This window comes from Heloderma suspectum, chromosome 2 (assembly GCF_057233095.1).
Source record: "Heloderma suspectum isolate Gila_16-S chromosome 2, 16-S_ref, whole genome shotgun sequence".
In the NCBI taxonomy this organism is placed as follows: domain Eukaryota; kingdom Metazoa; phylum Chordata; class Lepidosauria; order Squamata; family Helodermatidae; genus Heloderma; species Heloderma suspectum.
Genome location: NC_139459.1, coordinates 368,877,497 through 368,899,255, shown reverse-complemented (window position 1 = coordinate 368,899,255; position 21,759 = coordinate 368,877,497). Strand labels below are relative to the sequence as shown.

The window sequence follows — 21,759 nt, the reverse complement described above, 5'->3', positions numbered from 1 at the left end:
AAGGTTATGCTCAAAATCCTACAAGCTAGGCTTCAGCAGTATGCGAACCGAGAACTACCGGAAGTACAAGCTGGGTTTCGAAGAGGCAGAGGAACTAGAGATCAAATCGCCAACATTCGCTGGATCATGGAGAAAGCAAGAGAGTTCCAGAAAAACGTCTATTTCTGCTTCATTGACTACGCTAAAGCCTTTGATGGTGTGGATCACAACAAACTGTGGCAAATTCTGAAAGAGATGGGAGTACCAGACCACCTTACCTGTCTCCTGAGAAACCTGTATCAGGGTCAAGAAGCAACAGTAAGAACAGGACATGGAACAACCGATTGGTTCAAAATTGGGAAAGGAGTATGACAAAGCTGTATATTGTCGCCCTGCTTATTTAACTTATATGAAGAGTACATCATGAGAAATGCCGGGTTGGATGAATCACAGTCGGAATTAAAATTGCCGGGAGAATTATCAACAACCTCAGATACGCAGACAATACCACCCTAATGGCAGAAAGCGAAGAGGATCTCAAGAGCCTCTTGTTGAGGGTGAAAGTGGAGAGTGCAAAAGCTGGTTTGAAACCCAGCATTAAAAAAAATGAAGATCATGGCATCTGGCCCCATCACTTCCTGGCATATAGAAGGGGAAGAAATGGAAGCAGTGACAGATTTTATTTTCTTGGGCTCCAAGATCACCGCAGTCAGTGACTGTAGCCATGAAATTAAGACGCTTGCTCCTTGGGAGGAAAGCGATGGCCAACCTAGACAGCATAGTAAGAAGCAGAGACATCACCTAGCCGACAAAGGTTTGTATAATCAAAGCTGTGGTTTTCCCAGTAGTAACGTATGGCTGTGAGAGCTGGACTATAAGGAAGGCTGAGTGCTGAAGAATTGATGCTTTCGAACTGTGGTGCTGGAGAAGACTCCTACGAGTCCCCTGGACTGCAAGGAGGTCAAATCAGTCAAAATCACCCTAAAGGAAATCAACCCTGAGTTCTCATTGGAAGGACAGATACTGAAGCTGAAGCTGAAATATTTTGGCCACCTAATGCGAAGAGAAAACTCCCTGGAAAAGACCCTGATGCTGGGAAAGATTGAAGGCAAAAGGAGAAGGGGACGGCAGAGGATGAGATGGCTAGATAGCATCACCAATGCAATGAATATGAACTTGAGCACACTCCGGGAGAGAGCGGAGGACAGGAAGGCCTGGCTTGCTGTGGTCTGTGGGGTCACGAAGAGTCGGACATGACTTAACAACTGAACAACAACAATTAGAGAAAAGAAGGCTTCCTTCAGAAAATGGAAGTCTTGCTCAAATGAAGAGAACAAAAAGGAACACAAACTTGCACAAAGGCAATGCAAGCAGACAGTAAGAGATACCTAAAAGCATTTTGAGGATCATATCACTTAATAAGATCAAGGCCAACAATAAATAATTCTTTAAATATATCAGAAGCAGGAAACCAACTAGGGAGGCAGTTGGACAAAAGAGTTAAAGGAGTACTAAAAGAGGATACGGAGATTGCAGAGAAGTTGAATTAATTATTTTCATTTGACTTCAGTGCAAAATATTTAAGGCAGATACGTGTGCTTGAACTGATGTTTTCAGGAAGGCAAATAGGAAGGAATCGAGGCAAATAGTGGTGACGAGATGAAATTCTTGATCTTACTGACAAATTGTGCACTAACAAATTATTGGGTCCAGATGGAATCCATCCTAGAGTTCTTTAAAGAACTCAACAGTGAAATTGGTGATGTTCTAAAAAAATATGTAATGTGTCCCTAGCATTAGTCTCTGAACCAGAGGACTTCAGAATGGAGTCCAATTTTTAAAGGGATCCAGGGGGGACCCTGGAAATTACTTGCTGGTTGGCTTAACATCAGTTCCAAGTAAATTGGTGGAAAGCATTTAAAGATACAGTTATCAAATATATATAAGCCTTGCTGAAAAAGAATCAACATGGCTTCTGCAAAGGTGTGTCCTATCTGACTAACCTTTTAGAGTTCTTTGAGAGTGTCAATAAACATGTGGATGAGATAATCCAGTAGACATTGTTTACTTGGAGTTTCAAAAGGGATTTGACAAAGTCCCTAATCAATGATCCCTGAGCAAACTTAGCAGTCATGGAATAAGAGGAGAGATCCTCTTATAGACCAGGAACTGATTAAAGAACAGAAAACAGAGAGAAGCAATCAATGGTTAATTCCAAAAATGGAGGGATGTAGACAGTGGAGTCGCACAGAGATCTGCACTGGGAACAGTGCTTTTTACCTTGTTCTTAAATGATCTGGAATTAGGACTGAGCAGTGAGATGGCCAAGTTTGCTGATGACACCAAATTATTTTGAGTGGTTAAAACAGAAAGAGAGAACTCCAAAAGGATCTTGTCAAAGTGGGAAAATGGGCGTTAAAATGGCAAAGGCAGTTCTGTGTAAGCAAGTGTGAAGTAATGCATGTTGGGGCAAATAATCCCAATTTCACTGATCAGATCCAAGATAGCGATGACTGACCAAGAAACAGATCTTGGAGTTGTGGAGGACAGCTTGATGAAACTGTCAACCCAGGGTTGTGAAAAAGGCAAAGTCCATGTTCGGCACAATTATGAACGGAATCGGAAATATAATTGCCAATATCGTACTATCCTCATATATATCTATGGCGTGATCACACTTGAAATACTGTGCACCGTTCTGGTCACCATGCCTAAAAAAGGATATTGTATAGTTGGAAAAGGTGCAGAAAAATGCAACCAAAATGATCAAAGAGCTGGAGCAACTCCCCTATAAGGAAAGGTGGTAACATCTGGGACCGTTTAGCTTAGAAAAAAGGTGAGTAAGGGGAGACATGATAGAGGTGTACAAAATTATGCATCTTGTGGAGAAAGTGGATAGGGCAGGGATCCCCTGTAAGGCAGGAAGCTTTTTCACTTCCTATACAAGCCTGTGGAGCAATTCTTCATAGGCTTCTATAGGCAAAGAAAAAGCCCACCCCCACCAAAAAGCAGCTGGAGGGAGGTAAAATTAATCTCCCCAAGGATCCTTGGGGCAAAAGGGTCCTTGGTGGGGGGTGGACTTAGCCCCCCCCCCCTCCAGACAATTTTTGGCAGGGGGGCTTTTTCTCACCCCATGCAAATGAATGGAGAAATTGCTCCATTCAGTTACATAGGGATGGGGAGAGAGAAAGAAAGAGAGAGGGACTAGAGACAAAGAAAGGAATGGGGGCAGGAGAAAGAGGAACAGAGAGTGAGAGAGAGAGAGAGAGAGAGGGGAAAGAGGAGCCAGAGAGGGAGAGAGAGAGAGGAGCCAGATAGCGGAAGAAAGGAAGGAAGGAAGGAAAGAAAGAGGAGTCCGAGAGAGCGAGAGAAGGAGAAAAAGGAGCCAGAGAAACAGAGAGAAAAGAGGAGTCAGAGGGAGAGAAGGAAAGGAAAGGAAAGAAAGAATAGCGAGAGAGAAGAGGAGCCAGAGAGAGAGATGGTTTTCAGGGTGGTTTGTAAACCACTGCAGCCACCCACCCTCACTGGGTTCAGACATCACGACAACCCACACCCCGCAAGGGGAATTGTGCGAATTATGCTTTCGCGATCAGTCTGTGTCGAGTGCCTCTCAAACTTCCCTCCCAGATCTATATAGTAAAGCATACACCTGGTGGGCTCTTTCTTCTCCCCTTCATACATTCCCACAAGCTGGGAGACAGAACTCGCTTCAACCCTGGGCAGGTAGCCAAGCCAGATACCAGTAACACGCTTCAACCAACCTTGAGCTTCTTTACTAAAGGAAAACGCCAGCTGTTTCCCAGGCAGATAGCTGGAGCCGGAAGCTGAGAAAACCGCGAGGAGAAAAAGCATGACGCAGAAGGCCTGCCAGGCCTAAGGAATCCAGGCACTTAAGAGAGCTAAGCCTGATGGGACATCCAGGCTCAGCATGATGAGCGAAGTGCACGGACGGGAAATCCAGCAGCAATGCGCCACCAGCGCCTGAGTATTACGGTGGCCTTCTGCACTTCCAGTACAATTTCCATCACAAAATGCAGGGCTGCCTTCCAGATGTTGTTGGACTACAGTTCACACGATCCCTGGTCATTGGCCATGCTGGCTGGGGCTGATAGGATTTGTAGTCCAGCAACATCTGGAGGGCCATTGTTTCCCAGCCAGGGTGAAAAGGAGCCAGCTGTGAACAATGCTGAGCAAGGCGTACTAAGGGGGCATTCCTGGTTTTCTTCCGGTGTGAGGAGGCGGTGCAATGGAAGCCTGTGCTGCTCAGCTTTGAACCTAGGAGCTTGGGTAGGCCCCTTTCTTGTTTACTTTTAAGTGGGCCATTCTGGCTGGCATTTGAATGGTTTTAAATGTATTTCTTCTCTCTCTTTTTAAGAGATTATTTTGCTCCTGTTTTTATTTATCAGAGGACTGATAATTGTTTCTTAGGACATTGTTTTATATGTCTTAGTGTGTATGTCACTTTTGCGGGGGGGCTTTTTGGTCTGAAAATGGCTCATAACATGTTTCATAAATAAAATAAAAATAAATGTGGTCACCCCTCGAATGAAGGGATGGAGTGGATCCCTTTCTAAAATCCTCCTTCCTTCTTTCACAGGCAGTGGAATTAAATGGCCAAGTGTTGCCAGTTCCTCACTTCCTCCTGAAGAACAGGAAATGGTCCAAACTGGTGTGAAAGAGGTATGTAACATTCTGGTGAGTCAATTTCTTATGCGCAAGGTTGGGAGCATATAGGAGTCATGGCGATATACGTGCTCTAATGTCTGCCCACATGGCTGGTTCCTTTAGATGCAGACCCAGCTCCATGGGATGTGCTCAACTTAAAGAAGCTGGGAGAAAGTTTGAGGAGCACCGTGGTCTCAAGTATACATAGGATGGCAGCCAGAGGCAGAAACTGAATGTTGCAAGCAGGGACTTTTATTCTTAAATCTGGGGCATTTCAAAACAGTTTTTATAAGTGTTGGGGTGGAGGGGCAATTTTCTCCTTTTAATTTTTCACTAAATATTTATCAGAGCACCAATTATTTTAATATTGTTTGGGATGAGTGTGTGATGTTTTGCATTCTTTCTTCTGCAACAAAATCTGATGGTGGAGTTGGTCGCTTTCTTTTTTCCGGTTTATAGGAACCAGTGGATCTCAAGGAAACTAGCCCCTCTTTGCAACTATTCAAGCAGAGTCTGACCCAGCCAGGCCACCAGACCATGGTCTGGCAAGTCCTGCAGGAGGATGGTGGGAAAGTCGATTCTTTGGGTAAGGAGCTCCTTTGCTCAAGTCCAGTAAATCCAGTAAAGATTAGCCAATCCAATTTGGCATTTGTAGAATTGAAAAGGGTGGATAGATAGAAAGCGATGTCCTCTTTCTAATTCTATGTACATATATCTGAAACACAGACATAAATGGGTTTTATTCCATTTCCAGTTACTTTAACTGAAATATAAACCAAATGCTGGGAAGACATATGGAAGAGTGGCGATATGAGGTGTAGCTGTGTGGGATAGTGAACACCAGCCCTTACCTCCTGTCCCAGTTACCTTTGCTTCACTTTTCTTTCCCTTGGCTCCTGCGTCCTCCCTCTCCATCCCTTCAGCCTCTAGCCTCTGTCCACTGTTGCTGCTAGGACTGCTAAGCAGGGCAGACTTTGCCCCTTTCTGTAATCCAAAGTATGTTTATTGGTAGACATGCAAATAGATCTAAGACAAGGTGTAATAGTTGCTGATGTCATACCATTCCTGACAGGTCCATCTAGTCCAGCTTCCTGCAGTGGCCAACTAGATCACCACAAGCATGGCTGAAAACCAATAGTCCTGTTGTGGCTCCCAGCAAATAGTATTCAGTGTTATACTGCTTCTGAACATGGCATTTCCATCAAGCCTTGATGACTCAAAGCCATTGATACATGTATCGTCCATGAATTGATCTCATCACCCTGTAAAACCATCTAAGCTACTAGTCCTCAACACATCACATGGTTGTGACTCCCATCAACCCTTTGTGTATTCTGTGAAGTACTTCCTGTGGTCTGTTTTGATTCTACTGCTAATCCATTTTATTGGGTGACCAGAAGTTCTAACATTATTTGAGAAGGAGAAACAGTTCTTTGTACCGATTTTATTCACACCATGCATGGTTTTATACACCTGTATCATGTCCCTCCTCCGACAAGGTTAAAAGATCATTCAAAGAAACAAAAATAAAATATAAAAATACCAGTTAAAATATTCCAAAACCCAGCACCATTGTATTTATTTATTTACTTATTACATTTCTATACCATTTAATAGCTGAAACTCTCCGGGTGGTTCCAAAAAATTAAAACCACAAATACAGCATAAAAACAATATAAAATATAAAAGCATTAAAACTACAGTATAAAAGTACAACCAACATAAATCCTAACAGCAATGCAGAGATTTAAAATACAGTAACAAATTTAAAACAGCAATGCTAAAAGACTAGAATGGTAAAATGCTAAAATTTCTGGGAAAATGTCTTCACCTGCCTCTGGAGAAAGTTCAACATAGGTGCCAAGCGAACCTCTCTACAGAGCTCATTCCACAACCAGGGTGCCACAGTATCTAAATGAATGTATCTAAAATTTACCAGATGTGGTGCTTGGTGTTCTACAGGTAATCAGAGCATGGACAAATTCCTCTCTCTGTCTCTCCAGGTGATGAGAAGGGAAGTCAGGTCAAGATGGAGACTTTTCAGTGTGAAGGAGGGGCGATCCCACATATAAGCCAGGTGAATGTGCTGGAGGAAGCTGAGATGCAGGAGGAAGGATACGAGTCCAAAGATGAAAATGGGAAGCAGCCAGTGGGGAGAGGGAAGGAATGTAATGAGCTCACAGAAGGTCTTCCAGCTGCTATTAGCCAGCCTTCCAAAGGACACACAATGGATAACATGCCCGTGTTCTCCAAGTATGGTAGAAGGTTTCACTTGTAGAACTTGATATGACTGACACAAGGGGGGACTACGATGAATGTCCCATGTCACAGGAAAACCTCCAGCAAAATTCATACTCTGATAGACATCTGAATAAATCTGAATTCTCTGTGCACAAAGGAGGGTGTAGTTTGAACAGAGATCAGAGTAAACATACAGAAGAGAATAACCCTACTGAGTGTAGGAAGAACTTTAGTTATACCAAGTCGTTACAGAGAAATCAAGGAATTCAAAGTGAAAGGAGATCATATGATAGTTCTCATAGTAGGAAATGCTTTAGTCAGAGAGAACATTTGATGAATCAACAGCAACTTCATACTGGAGAGAAAAGGCATGAATGTCCCGAGTGTGAGAAAACCTTCACTTTTAGGCGAGGATTAATGAATCACCAGGGAATTCATACTGGAGAGAAACCATACAAGTGTTCTTAGTGTGGGAAATGCTTCGGACTGGGAGGAGATTTGAAGAAACATCAGAGAATACATACTGGGGAGAAACCATACAAATGTTCTGAATGTGGAAAAAACTTCAGGCAAACTGGAAATCTGATGTCTCATCAGAGAATTCATAATGGAGAGAAACCATACACATGTCCTGAGTGCGAGAAAAGCTTCAGTCGGCATGACTGTTTGAAGGTACATCAGAGAATTCATACTGGAGAGAAACCATACAAATGCCCTGAGTGTGGGAAATGCTTCAGACTGAGAGGAGATTTGAAGGAACATCATAGAATTCATACTGGAGAGAAACCATACAAATGTTCTGAGTGTGATAAGAGCTTCATTCAGAGTCAGCATCTGAAGAGGCATCAGAGAATTCATACCGGAGAGAAACCATACACATGTTCTGAGTGTGGGAAAAGCTTCAGTCAGGAAGGAGATTTGAAAATCCATCAGAGAATTCATACTGACCATAAGAAAGTCTTTGGTGTGAGAAATGTGTCAAAGAATACAGTTGAATGATCATCAGAGAATCCATGCAGCAGTGGAACCATTCCAATACCTAGAGTTTGGGAGAAACATCTCTTGGACAGATGAGTTCAAGAGAGAACATGGGAGAAACTTACCTTGGATAGTTCAAGAGAGAACCTGCAGAGGATAGATACTTGCTTAATGTGGCTAGTGAATGGTGCACTCATTAAACTTTGGAGAGAAGCCCAATGAATCTCTTGGGGGAGGGGGAGTTTCTACCATAATCCATACGTTTATGCTGATAAGAAAATTCAGATAGGAAAGAAATCGGGCAGGAGAAACTTCTAACAGAGAGATGATTTGATTCAACATGAGCTCCCCAGAGAGGTTCCCCTGGCACCTACGTTGTATTCCTTCTGGTGCCAGGTGAAGACCTTTTCATTCTCCCAGGCATTTTAGTGTATTGGCCCCAGGAGCGTGACCCATAATGCCTTGGTTAAGTTCATTATTAGTGCAATTCCCTTGCTAGTAAGCCTCTGAGCATGTGAAGATGAGTCAAAGGGCCGATAGCACGGCCTATCACATTCCATACTAATGAGGAGAGTATCTAATCACTCATGTGCCTGAGAAGCAGAGGTTGTTTGTCTTAAACCTGCAGGTGGCTGTGCTGGGAACCAAGCAATGCTAGTCTATGCTGGGAATGAATGCTAGGGGGTGCTTGCTGCTGTCATGCTGCCTTATTGCTAACATGTATGGTATAAAACCCATTGTACCTCATGGCTCTGGGTTCAGAGAAGCTGTCTGATCCAACCATTGGGTACGCCTGTGTGCTGTAAGTTACTCAATAAAGTACTCCTTGTATGTAAACCTGGGTCTGATTTATCACTATCTTGGCACCTCTAAATTAAGAGGTCGAAGCCCTCGGCCAGGGCAATACATTTAGCTTCCTAATCTTTTAGCTTTGGTGTTTTAAATCTGTATTTTAAATCTCTGCATCGCTGCTAGGTTTTATTCTGGTTGTATTGTTATATTGTGGTTTTAATGCTTTTATATTTTATATTGTTTTATCCTGCACTTTTTGGTTTTAATTTTTGTGAACTTCCCAGAGAGCTTCAGCTTTTGGGCGGTATAGAAATGAAATAAATAATAATAAAATAAAATAAATAGACATCAAGAGAGAACACTTAGATATGAATTGATTAGGTGTTTGTATCACTGTAAATAATTCAGTTCTCCCTAACTATTACTATTACTAACTCCTCCCTTCCCTCCGTCAGTCAACTCATTCCCCCATCTCTTTTTTGTTCTCACTTTGGATTGCAACACATAGATACACAGTCTCTCTCTCTCTCTCTCTCTCTCTCACACACACACACACACACACACACACACAAAACATAAAAAGAGCCAAACTGGGTCAGACCAAGGATCCATCTAGTCCAGCGTTCTGTTCAGAGATTGGCCAACCAGATGCCCCAATGGGGAACCCACAAGCAGAACATGAGTGCACCAGCACCCTCCTGCGCATGTTCTCCAGCAACTGGTGTACATAGGCACACTGCCTCTGATGCTGGAGGTAGCATAGAGCCATCAGGACTAGTAGTTGTTGATGGCCTTCTCCAGGAATCTGTCTAACCCCCTTTTAAAGCCATCCCAGTTGGTGGCCATCACTACATCTTGTGGTAGCGAATTCCATAGTTTAAACTGTGCTGTGTGAAGTAGTCCTTCCTTTGATCTGTCCTGAATCTCCCCCCAAATCAGCGTCACAGGATGACCCTACTGGGTTCTAGTATTATGAGAGAAGGAGAAAAATGTCTCCCTATCCACATTCTCCACACCAAGCATAATTTTGTATACCTCTATCACGTCTCGCTTTTTTTCCAAGCTAAACAATCCCAGCTGTTGTAACCTTCCCTCATAGGGGAGTTGCTTCATCCCCTTGATCATTTTAGTTGCCCTTTTCCGCACTTTTTCCAACTCTACTGTATCCTTTTTGAGGTGCAGTGAACTGAACACGGTTCAAGTGTGGTTATACCATAGATTTGTGTAAGGGGAGTACGATAGAGGCAGTTTTATTTTTGTTACTATTTTTATTTATTTTACACACTCATCCATTTTCTCTTTCCCTCCCGCTCACCTTCATTTCCTAAGAATGTCTCTGAGTCTCATCAGAGGCCCTGAGATGGCAGAAATGAAGATGGCAGCAGCTAGAGGCCCTCCATTTGCTTTGAAGCAATCCCAGCTGCCAGTAAGAAAACATGTCAATTTGAAAAAAAGAAGTGGCGGGGTAGGGCAGCTTGGTGTGTGCCAAGAAATGTCACCAGGAGCACAATGGAGCCTTTGGGCACCACCTTGCCTACTGCTACCATAGAGCCTTTTTGACTCAAAGCCACTGATGGATCCTGCATGAATTGCTCTAATCCACCTGTAAAGCTATCTAAGCTACTAGTCCTCACTGCATCTCATGGCAGTGAGTCCCGTAAATCTCTTGTACATTACATGAAGTACTTCCTTTGTTCTGTTCTGATTTTAACTACTAGTTCAGTGGACAACCCGAAGTTCTAGTATTATTTGAGGAGGAATATATTTATCTGCTTTCTTTACACCATGTGTGGCTTTATAAACTTTGACCATGTTCCCCTCACACATCTTTCCCTCCCTTCATTATCCCTATGATTTTGGCCTTTCATTATAGGGAAGGGCCCTTGCCGTTCACATTTTAATGTTACATGACACGGGTGGGCAACACGCACGGCCCGCTGCCCCCAAGATGTGTTCGATTTTGTAAAATCAACAAATAAAGTGGCATCTGGAGCAGCTGTGTAGCGCCCAAAGGGTCAAATTTAGCTTGTTTGTAAACTAATTTTGACCCTGTTGGCATTCTGCAACCATTCTTGATGCAATTTTTTTTAATTAAAAAAAATAGTGCTGTGGGGTGGGGGAAGTGTCTCCCACAGGAGAAGTCGGGCAGGTAAAAATAGCCCCCTGACATCCCAAAGTTTCCCACCACTGCTTTATGATATCCTTTTTGAGCAGGGTGATTAAAAATGTACAGAATAGTCCCAATACAGCTGCACCGTAGGTTTGTATTTTTGTTTGTTTGTTTGTTTGTTTGTTTGTTTCTATACTGCCCAATAGCTGAAGCTCTCTGGGTAGTTCACAAAAGTAGTTTTTATTTACTTATTTTAAAGATTTTTAGGTTGCCTTTTAAGAGCCTTGTGTGGCACAGAGTGGTAGGCGGCGGTATCGCAACCGAAACTCTCCCCACGACCTGAGTTCAATCCCAGCGGAAGCCAGGTCTCGGGTAGACGGCTCAGGTCGATTCAGCCTTCCATCCTTCCAAGGTCAGCAAAATGAGTACCCAGCTTGCTGGGGGAAAGGTTGTCACGACTGGGGAAGGCAATGGCAAACCACCCCACTATAGTCTGCCATGAAAACGCCAGCGAAATCGGCGTCCCTCTAGGAGTCAGCAATGACCCGGTGCTTGCACAGGAGGAACCTTTCCTTTCCTTTAAGGCAAAGCCTTCTCAGATTCTCCCAGTGGAGGGATGTAAACAGTGGGGTCCCAAAGGGATCTATATTGGACCAATGGTTTTCAACTTGTTAATAAATAAATGATCTGGAATTAGGACTGAGAAGAGAGGCAGCCAAGTTTGCTGATGACACCTAATTATTTCAGGGGGTTAAACAAAAAGGGACTGCAGAGAGCTCCAAAAAGATCTCTCCGAACTGGGAGAATGGGCATCAAAATGGCAAATGCAGTTCAGTGTAAGCAAGTGTAAAGTTATGCACGTTGGGGCAAAAAATCCCAACTTCAGGTATAGACTGATGGGATCTGAGCTAGTGGTGACTGACCAAGAAAGAGATCTTGGGGTTGTGGTGGACAGCTCAATGAAGATGTCAACCCAGTTTGTGGCTGCTGTAAAAAAAAGGCAAACGCCATGTTAGGCATAACTAGGAAAGGAACTGAGAATAAAACTGCCGATATCATACTGCCCCTATACAAATCTATGGTGCGGCCACACTTGGAATACTGGGTACAATTCTGCTCATTTCACCTAAACAGAGACATTGTACAGTTGGAAAAAGTGTAGAAAAGCCAGCACCACTACATTAATTTCCAGTGCAGTGAGTTCAATGGGATTTTCTTCCAGATGAATGGGTATAGTATTGCAGCCTTAAAACATCTAACAACAGCAATCTAAAACCAGTTGGTATATATGGGGTTCCAGCCCCCATTTTAAAAGTAAAGGGCCAAATGTATTCACTTGGGGTGGGGGTGAGCAAAGATATGGAATCACACTTGAAGGTCTTATGACACTGCCAATTTTTATATGGAGTCCTTTTTCTTACTCCTTATAAATTTAATTCACTTGATCCATCCATCAAAACCCCTAAGTCCCTTTCCTGATTAGTACCTGCCACATCAAATCCCATTAGTTTATATGTGAAATCATTTATTTTAAAAGACCTATTTAATTGTATAAAAGGTTGATATACAATGTACAGCCTTACAAAAGCAATCAAATAACAAATTTCAATAATTAAATATTAAACAATGTAATCATTAAATCTTCAAAATATCACCAATTAATCCATTATTAATATAATTACTTCACCCTTCCAGTATTAAAAAAAATTATTGAGCACTTCCAGTTTTTAAACATCTTTTATTCAGCTTTTCCTCTATTGAACAAGATATGTCAACCTTCATCAGATAATAACACCCCAGTACTTATTAAGATTGATTAGAACACTGCGCTATATCCAATGTTACGCAGGTGGATTTCTGCTCACGCATTGGGCAGTCCCTTCCCCTCCTCCCCTGGCAGTCCCGTGCACAGCTGCAACTCTGTTCTTGAGGGTTTCTCAACACTGTGGAACAGATCTGGGAGGTGGTGGGTGGTTGCAGTGGGAGGGAAATTCAGTCTGCAGGTAGTATGCATTTTGCTGGCGAAAGGACACTGTTGGAAACTACTCATGTTTTCTTAGATTCTCATATCCCTCATAATCCTGTGGAGGGGTTTTCTGCTTTGCAGAAGGGGGCACTGGCTTCCTTCATTTAAAAAATAAAGTGTCTATTCCTCCTTTCCAATTAATCTTTTAAATTAATTTATCTAAAGTTCTGCTTTGTATTATATAATTTAAAAACTACAGCCCCATCTAAAAGGATAGGTTTGACATGAACATTGAGACAGAAAGAAACAAAGATGTATTAGAGAGAGGAATACATTAGAAGGAAAAGCTAAGCAAAAGGAGGTTACAGGCATCTTGAATAGAGGTTACCAGAGCATGGGCAAAATTTTCTCTCTCTGTTTCTCTGTCTCTCTCTCCAGATGATGTAAAGGGAAATCCAGTCAAAATGAAGAATTCTCAGTGTGGAGGAAATGAGCCAGAGGACACACCCAGGACAGCCCCACAGATAAGCCAAGCGAATGTGCTGCAGACAGTTGAGATGCAGGAGGAAGGATATGAGTCCAAAGATGGACAGGGAAAGCAGCCAGTGTGGAGAGAGAATGAATGTAATGAGCTCACAAAAGGCCTTACTGCTGGAAATAGCCAGACTTCTGAAGTACATGGGATGAATAACATGCCCTTATTTTCCAAGTATGGTAGAAGGTATCACTACAGATTAGAATATGATAAGAGAGATACCAGGGAGGACTTTGATAAATGTCCCATGACTGAGGAAAACCTTCACCAAAATTCATACTCTGATAAACATCAGAGAACGATAACAGGAGAGAGTAAATCTGAATTCCCTGAGCATAGCAAAGGGGGTAGTTTGCACAGGCATCAGAGCAACCACACAGAAGAGAAATGTAATAACTCTTCTGAGAGTGTGAACAGTTTTAGTTATACAAAGTCACTACAGAGAAATCAAGCAGTTCAAAGTGAAGAGAGGCCATATGAATGCTGTCATTGGAGCAAATGCTTCACTCAGAGAGAACATCTGATGAATCATCAGCAACTTCATACTGAAGAGAAAAGGCATGAATGCCCCGACTGTGGGAAACTCTTCGCTTTTAGAAATGCATTAATAAGACACCAGGGAATTCATACTGGAGAGAAACCTTTCAAGTGTTCTCTGTGTGGGAAATGTTTTAGGCAGAGTGAACATTTGAAGGTCCATCAAAGAATACATACTGGAGAGAAACCATACAAATGTCCTGAATGCGGGAGAAGCTTTAGTTGGTGTGGAAATTTGAGGAAACATCAGAGAATTCATACTGGAGAAAAACCATACAAATGTTCTCAGTGTGGGAAATGCTTCAATGAGAGAGCCAAGCTAACGATCCATCAGAGAATTCATACTGGAGAGAAACCATACAAATGCCCTGAATGTGGGAAATGCTTCACTCAGGCAAAAGATCTGAAGATCCATCAGAGAATTCATACTGGAGAGAAACCGCACAAATGCCCTGAGTGTGGAAAAAGCTTCAGTCAGCGTAAACAATTGAATAGCCATCAGAGAATTCATGCTGGAGAGAAACCATATACATGTTCTGAGTGTGGTAAATGCTTCCACCATGGAGGAGAATTGAAGAAACATGAGAGTATTCATACTGATGGTATGAAAATCCCCTGTGTGGAAAAAGCTAAAGTCAGAGAGTGAGCTTGAATGATCATCAGAGAATCCATGCAGGAGAGGAACTGTTGAGAGTGTGAGAGAAATGGCCGTTGGACAGATTGCTTCATCAGACATGAAAGAACTCGTGGAGGACAGAGACTTTATGAATGTAGTTAATGAAAGGTGCAATCTTTAAGCTTTGGAGAGAATCCCAGTGGATATCCCATGGTAGGGGAGGGGCTCCACCATAATCCATATCTTAATACTTGTAAGAAAATGCAGATAAGAAAGAAATTGGGGAGGAGAGGCCTCCAACAGGGTGATGACTTGATTCTACACCAGAGTAGCCAAAGAAATAATGCATATGAATGAGTGGACTAGGTGAGAGTGTCATTGTAAGTAACTCTCTTAACCTCAGTTCTTCCCATCTACGATGGTGTGTAATAACTGCCAAGGAAACAGCAACAGGGGAGGTGCTTATGTGTCCCAAGACAGAGGGGAAAATATTCTCAGGTGCCTGAAAAAACTTTTATTATGCCTAGCGCTTTTAGGAAAGGGCTTTCCTTCCTCCGGGGCCTCTCATCTTTCTCCAGATGTGCCGCAAAGAATCCTTCCAATGCTTCTTCTGCCTTAAAATGCTAAAAAATAATTGTCAGCTGACATACCTCCCCGTGCCCCTTATGGGGATCGTTGTGGATGGACAAAAGAGGCAGCTGCAATGTTTAATTCCAAATATATTTGGGTACCCAATTTGTTTCAAGAGACTTTTCTTTGTCAAGGGCAACTGAAGCATATGATTCAAAGGATTCTTAAAAGCTAATTTATCTCTCTCATCACTTAAAAATTACAAAACTAATTTACATCTCTTAAGAAAAAATGTTACACATTTTAATACTTAAAAACATACTATCCATTATAATTAATTATGAAACAGTTAAAATAGAAACTAATGTATAAGACTCTTATGTATCTAAAATCATAAAACAATTAAAAAAAACAAAACTTAATTATGAGAGCAATCCTATGGCCCCTAGACAGCATCTGGGGGGCCATAGGATAGTTTGGACTCCTGGATTCATGGCTGGAGTCAGCACTCTGACCTCAGACCCCTCAGAGAGAACTGTGCCAGAGAGAACTGCGCCGGCTGCCTGTTCCAGCTTGCAGAAGCAACCTCAGAGAAGAGGGATACAGGGCAGTTCTGTGGGCAGGGAAGGGATTGGGGAGGCCTGCTTATGATAAATCCTCTGGCCTCCCCAGCTTCCTTCCTTCCCACCTCATGGAACCCCAGCTAGACAAACAAAAAAGGCTGTCTAGCAAAAATGCAGAGCAGAAGGAACACAGTGGTGAAAATTGGCTCTGCACTTTTCCTGCTCTGCATAGGATGCCAGTTAGCCTCCACGTTCAGAGACTGACAGGCAACCCAATCCTATCTGGGTTGACAGTCGCCTCCAAGCCTGGGGGGAGCACCTATCCAGTGCAGGGCGGGAGGACTGGTGAGGAGTGGATCTCCTCCTTGCCCCCCCCTGCCCAGCTTTCGCGGCTAGACAGCTGAAATTGGCTGTCTAACTGCAGGACCTCGGAATGCGGGAAGCGGCAGCTGGATGACATGTAGGATGTGTCGTACTGGCATTTCCAACTTCCCCAGCATGCCCCCAGGAACGCCCCGTTTTTGCCGCTCCTCTTCCGAATGCGGGGCCGTTCCATGCTGCCTATGAGGCAGCATGGGAGAGGGTGGAGGTCGGTTCTCAGGGAACCGACCTCAGCATGCGGGCTCCAAGGTCAGTTCCCAGAAACCAACCTGTCCTGTGTCCATCTAGCCACTGACTACCGGCCATAGGATTATGCCCTAATTCATGAAAGCTTCCAAATGATACTTGGAATTGTGCTTTTTACTCACTATTGGAAGGCAAAATACTACTTACTGCCCAAAGTCTATATAGGGAAGCTGTTCCTTGCTAAACAAATTATTTATCTCCATCTCAGCTGCTAAAGAGACCTTTTTTTTTCTTAAAACAATCCTGTGATCCCTTAGTGCTTTAATATTTTTTTTTAAATCCAAAAATAAAGGTTGGGGTAAATTGGCTCCTCTATCTATGTCTTCAACAGCATCTTGATGTGCAGGAATCAGCAGGCGAAGCATTTTGCTTTGTTTATAAGGTTTATGACCTGCCAATTGTTGCAGATCGAAGGGCAACTAAAAACACAAGTGTTTGGTTGAAATGTTGCCAGTCCTGCTGCCTACATATACCAATACCTAAATAGATTCCCTGCCCAGTTACACGGAAGTGATGCTAATTGCCACAGGTAATCAAACAAGGGGCTTCAGGTTTGAGGAGGCCCTTGGGAAAGAGCCTTCTGGTGGGCCCCCTTGTATCTTGGTAGACTCTGGTAGGTTTACCCGCTGAGGTAGTGGCTGAGAGTCACCATTTTAACTTCCCACAATGCCCCTAATGTAGACCTGTCCCATGTGGGAAATTAAAATGGTCATCATTTCATCTCATTTATTTTATTTCAGTGAGCTAAATCCTCAGACCCAAGCGATCTCTAGAAGGGGGAGTCCAGGAATGGGTGTTAGCACGGGCGTTATAGGAGCGTGATAGATGCCCAGGGAAGCAGTGTCCTAATGAAAGGCCTGCTAGGGTGCTGCAAATGGAATCTCTTATAAGTAGAATTTATGTTGGTTTAACTGAGCTGCGTAGAAATAAAATTGGATTTCAATGGGAGTCAGTTATTAAGTCTTTGTAAAGTGTTATTAATGCACATAGAACAGGGCTGGCCTAAGATTATTTGCTGCCTGAGGAAAAGGATAAGAAGCCACCCCCTTCCCAGTCCACTTACAGAACAGATCTTTCGTCAACACTAGGCATGGGTTTGCATCTTCCAGCATACCTCAGGCTGCAGGCTAGTTTATGGGGCCCAGGACATTTGCCATACCTTCCTGTCTCCTCCCTCAGATGGGGACAGCTGGAAAGTTCATGAGAGCAGCTGGGAAGCTGCTGCTTCACTCTGCCTAATGGTAGGGCCATCCCTGACATACAATGTTACATAATAACAACAGCAAAAGGGAGACAGTGAGGGCTCTCTGCCCCAGGGAACTTACAAACTATATTTCTAATGGGAGGGGGAAAGCTAACTAGATGACTTATCTGGCCTGGTCTCCTGGGTCACATCAAACGTTTACATTCTGGCTTCCGGACCTTTGGAGAAATCTAAGAAGTATGTGGAGATGTCAATAGGGAAGCCCCCTCTCCCCTTGGATGGAAATTTGATTTTGAGTGGTTGCTGGAGAGGTGAGCTGAAGGATCTTTTGAGGGGTTAGGGGAAGGGAGTCCATGCAGTGTAGAAACTTGATATCTCATCAGAAGATTCATACTGGACAGAAACTGTAAAATATATTTACATAACCATAACTGTAAAAGGGGGAGTTCCTTGGGGCAGGGAGGGAAGGAGACAGGTGTGGCAACCATATGACATATCCTATGGCCACCCCAGCCTCTTTCCTCCCCCTCCCCAAAGCCTCCTCTAGACAGGCAAAAACGCCCGTTCTGCATTGGATACTCGTAAGCCTCTGAGTTTGGGGGCTTACAGGTACCCAGGGCAGATCCCACAGGATTGATTTTGCCCTAAATACATAAAAATCAGCAGAGGCTGGTGGCTCCGATTTCGGTGGGGCTGTGAATCCATTGTGGGTTTTAGTCAGAACCAGCCAGAACTCTAAAGGAGCTATCCAAGATGCTGAACTTATTTGGGGGGTTAAGGGTCAGCACGTTGGATAGCTCCTTTAGTGTACTGGCTGGTTCTGACTGAAACCCAGAATGGATTCACAGCCTCATTGAAATCGGAGCCACTAACCTCCCTTGATAAAAATACAAACCTATTTTATAACCAGAGATTAATCTTTAGAAGAGAGTTGGCATTAAGTATTAAAAGTTCAGCGGAACAATAGTGTCTCTACCAGCCATCTAAAGGACACCAAGGTGAGGAGCCAGCCTAATTGCCTTGGAGAGGGCGTTCCACAACTGCAGGGCTCCTTCCTACAAGTGCCCATCAACCTCATTTCTTTAGTAGGTAGGACTTGCAACAGGGCCTCAGATAAGAAGCCAAATTCTATGCAGGCTTAAATGGGAGGATATCAGATATCCTGGCCCCAAGCCATTTAGGACTTTATACATAAAAAAAAACCACACATCTTGAATTGAGCTCAGAAACAAATTGGAACCCAGTGCACCTGTTTCAATAATAATGATAACAATAATAATAAGATGTTTAAGCATGCATAGATTTTCATATTACTGCCCTGATCCAACAGCAAATATGAAGCAATTAATATTCAAGACATTTCCATTCCAAATCTCTTCTGCTCTGAGAGTTTTGTTTTTCTGTTTCCAAAGCTGATGGACTCTCTAGTAACTAACTTGCATCTGCAGGGGACTCACACTAAACTTGTTGTTGTTGTTGTTGTTCAGTCGTTCAGTCGTGTCCGACTCTTCGTGACCCCATGGACCATAGCACGCCAGGCCTTCCTGTCCTGCGCTCTCTCCCGGAGCGTGCTGAAGTCCATATGCATTGCATCCGTGATGCTATCTAGCCATCTCATCCTCTGCCGTCCCCTTCTCCTTTTGCCTTCAGTCTTTCCCAGCATCAGGGTCTTTTCCAGGGAGTTTTCTCTTCGCATTAGGTGGCCAAAATATTGGAGCTTCAGCTTCATTATCTGTCCTTCCAATGAGCAGTCAGGGTTGATTTCCTTTAGGATGGACTGATTTGACCTCCTTGCAGTCCAGGGGACTCGTAAGAGTCTTCTCCAGCACCACAGTTCGAAAGCATCGATTCTTCGGTGCTCAGCCTTCCTTATAGTCCAGCTCTCACAGCCATACATTACTACTGGGAAAACCATAGCTTTGATTAGACGGACCTTTGTCGGCAAGGTGATGTCTCTGCTTCTTACTATGCTGTCTAGGTTTGCCATAGCTTTCCTCCCAAGGAGCAAGCGTCTTTTAATTTCATGGCTACAGTCACCATCTGCGGTGATCTTGGAGCCCAAGAAAGTAAAATCTGTCACTGCTTCCATTTCTTCCCCTTCTATATGCCAGGAAGTGATAGGGCCAGATGACATGATCTTAGTTTTTTTAATGTTGAGTTTCAAACCAGCTTTTGCACTCTCCTCTTTCACCCTCAACAAGAGGCTCTTTAGATCCTCTTCGCTTTCTGCCATTAGGGTGATATCGTCTGCATATCGGAGGTTGTTGATAATTCTCCCAGCAATCTTAATTCCGACCTCTGATTCATCCAATCCGGCATTTCTCATGATGTACTCTGCATATAAGTTAAATAAGCAGGGTTACAATATGCAGCCTTGTCGTACTCCTTTCCCAATTTTGAACCACTCGGTTGTTCCATGTCTGGTTCTTCCTGTTGCTTCTTGACCCTCGTACAGGTTTCTCAGGAGACAGGTAAGGTGGTCTGGTACTCCCATCACTTTCAGAATTTGCCACAGTTTGTTGTGATCCACACAATCAAAGGCTTTAGCGTAGTCAATGAAGCAGAAATAGACGTTTTTCTGGAATTCTCTTTCTTTCTCCCATGATCCAGCGAATGTTGGCGATTTGATCTCTAGTTCCTCTGCCTCTTCTAAACCCAGCTTGTACTTCCGGTAGTTCTCGGTTCGCATACTGCTGAAGCCTAGCTTGTAGGATTTTGAGCATCACCTTGCTGGCATGTGAAATGAGCGCAATTGTGCGGTAGTTTGAACACTCTTTGGCGTTGCCCTTCTTTGGAATTGGAATGTAAACTGACCTTTTCCAGTCTTGTGGCCACTGTTGAGTGTTCCAGATTTGTTGGCATATTGAATGCAGCACTTTAACAGCATCATCTTTTAGGATTTTAAATAGCTCAGCTGGAATACTGTCATCTCCGCTAGCTTTGTTGTTACTAATGCTTCCTAAGGCCCACTTGACTTCACTCTCTAGGATGTCCGGCTCAAGTTCAGTGACCGCACTATCATGGCTATCAGGGACATTCAGATCTTTCCTGTATAGTTCTTCTGTGTATTCTTTCCACCTCTTCTTAATCTCATCTGCTTCTGTTAGGTCCCTGCCTTCTTTGTCCTTTATCATGCCCGTCTTTGCACAAAACGTTCCCTTGAGATCTCCAATTTTCTTGAAGAGATCTCTAGTCTTTCCCATTCTGTTGTTTTCCTCGATTTCTTTGCATTGTTCATTTAAGAAGGCCTTCTTGTCTCTCCTTGCTATTCTCTGGAACTCTGCGTTCAGTTGGGTATATCTTCCCCTTTCTCCCTTGCTTTTCGCTTCCCTTCTTTCGTGAGCTACTTGTAAAGCCTCATCAGACAGCCACTTGGCTTTCTTGCATTTCTTTTTCTTTGGGATGGATTTCGTTGCTGCCTCCTGAACAATGTTACGGACCTCCGTCCATAGTTCCTCAGGCACTCTGTCTATCAGGTCTAATCCCTGAAATCTATTCTTCACCTCCACTGTATATTCATCAGGGATATGATTTAGGTCATACCTGAACGGTTTAGTGGTTTTCCCGACGTTCTTCAATTTAAGCCGAAATTTTGCAAGAAGCAGCTCATGATCTGAGCCACAGTCAGCTCCAGGTCTTGTTTTTACTGACTGTATGGAGCTTTTCCATCTTTGGCTGCAAAGGACATAATCAATCTGATTTCGATATTGACCATCTGGTGACATCCATGTGTAGAATCGCCTCTTGTGCTGTTGGAAAAGAGTGTTTGCTATGATCAGCATGTTCTCTTGGCAAAACTCTATTAGCTTTTGTCCTGCTTCATTTTGTACACCAAGGCCATGCCTGCCTGTTATCCCGGTGATTTCTTGACTTCCTACTTTAGCATTCCAATCCCCTATGATGAAGAGGACATCTTTTTTTGGTGTTAGTTCTAGAAGGTGTTGTAGGTCTTCATAGAACCGATCAACCTCAGCTTCTTCGGCCTCAGTGGTTGGGGCATAGACTTGAATTACTGTGATGTTGAATGGTTTGCCTTGGATTCGTACTGAGATCATTCTATCGTTTTTAAGATTGTACCCCAGTACTGCTTTTCCCACCCTTTTGTTGACTATGAGTGCTACTCCATTTCTTCTAAGGGATTCTTGCCCACAATAGTAGATATGATGGTCACCTGAATTAAATTCGCCCATGCCTGTCCATTTTAGTTTGCTGATTCCCAAGATGTCGATGTTCAATCTTGCCATCTCATGTTTGACCACCTCCAGCTTACCTTGATTCATTGATCTGACATTCCAGGTTCCTAAACAATATTGTTCTTTACAGCATCGGATTTTCTTTTCACCACCAGACACATCTACAGCTGAGTGTCCTTTCGG

The 21,759-nt window shown here is 43.3% G+C and overlaps 2 protein-coding genes across 3 annotated transcripts in view; both read left to right on the top strand.

Moving 5' to 3' along the window:
• LOC146355976 (uncharacterized) overlaps positions 1-18,094 on the top strand; it is a 32,452-nt gene extending 14,358 nt beyond the window's left edge. The window contains exons 4-6 of one of the 2 annotated variants that reach the window (XM_084831385.1): positions 4,577-4,659; positions 5,104-5,230; positions 13,170-18,094. In XM_084831385.1, coding sequence (XP_084687511.1) covers positions 4,577-4,659; positions 5,104-5,230; positions 13,170-14,449 — 1,490 coding nt within the window. In that variant the 3' untranslated portion in view covers positions 14,450-18,094. Of the gene's footprint in view, positions 1-4,576; positions 4,660-5,103; positions 5,231-6,647; positions 8,698-13,169 lie in introns of those variants that run through there. The other variant, XM_084831387.1, reaches the window with a different exon arrangement.
• LOC146355977 (uncharacterized) lies at positions 7,471-7,884 on the top strand. The gene has a single exon (XM_084831855.1). It carries the CDS (start codon positions 7,471-7,473, stop codon positions 7,882-7,884), a length of 414 nt encoding a protein of 137 aa, XP_084687981.1.
• Positions 18,095-21,759: the final 3,665 nt, after the last annotated feature.

Coding starts and splice junctions, on each gene's coding strand:
- LOC146355977 (XM_084831855.1), top strand. CDS start 7,471: ATGTCTCATCAGAGAATTCATAATGGAGAGAAACCATACACATGTCCT.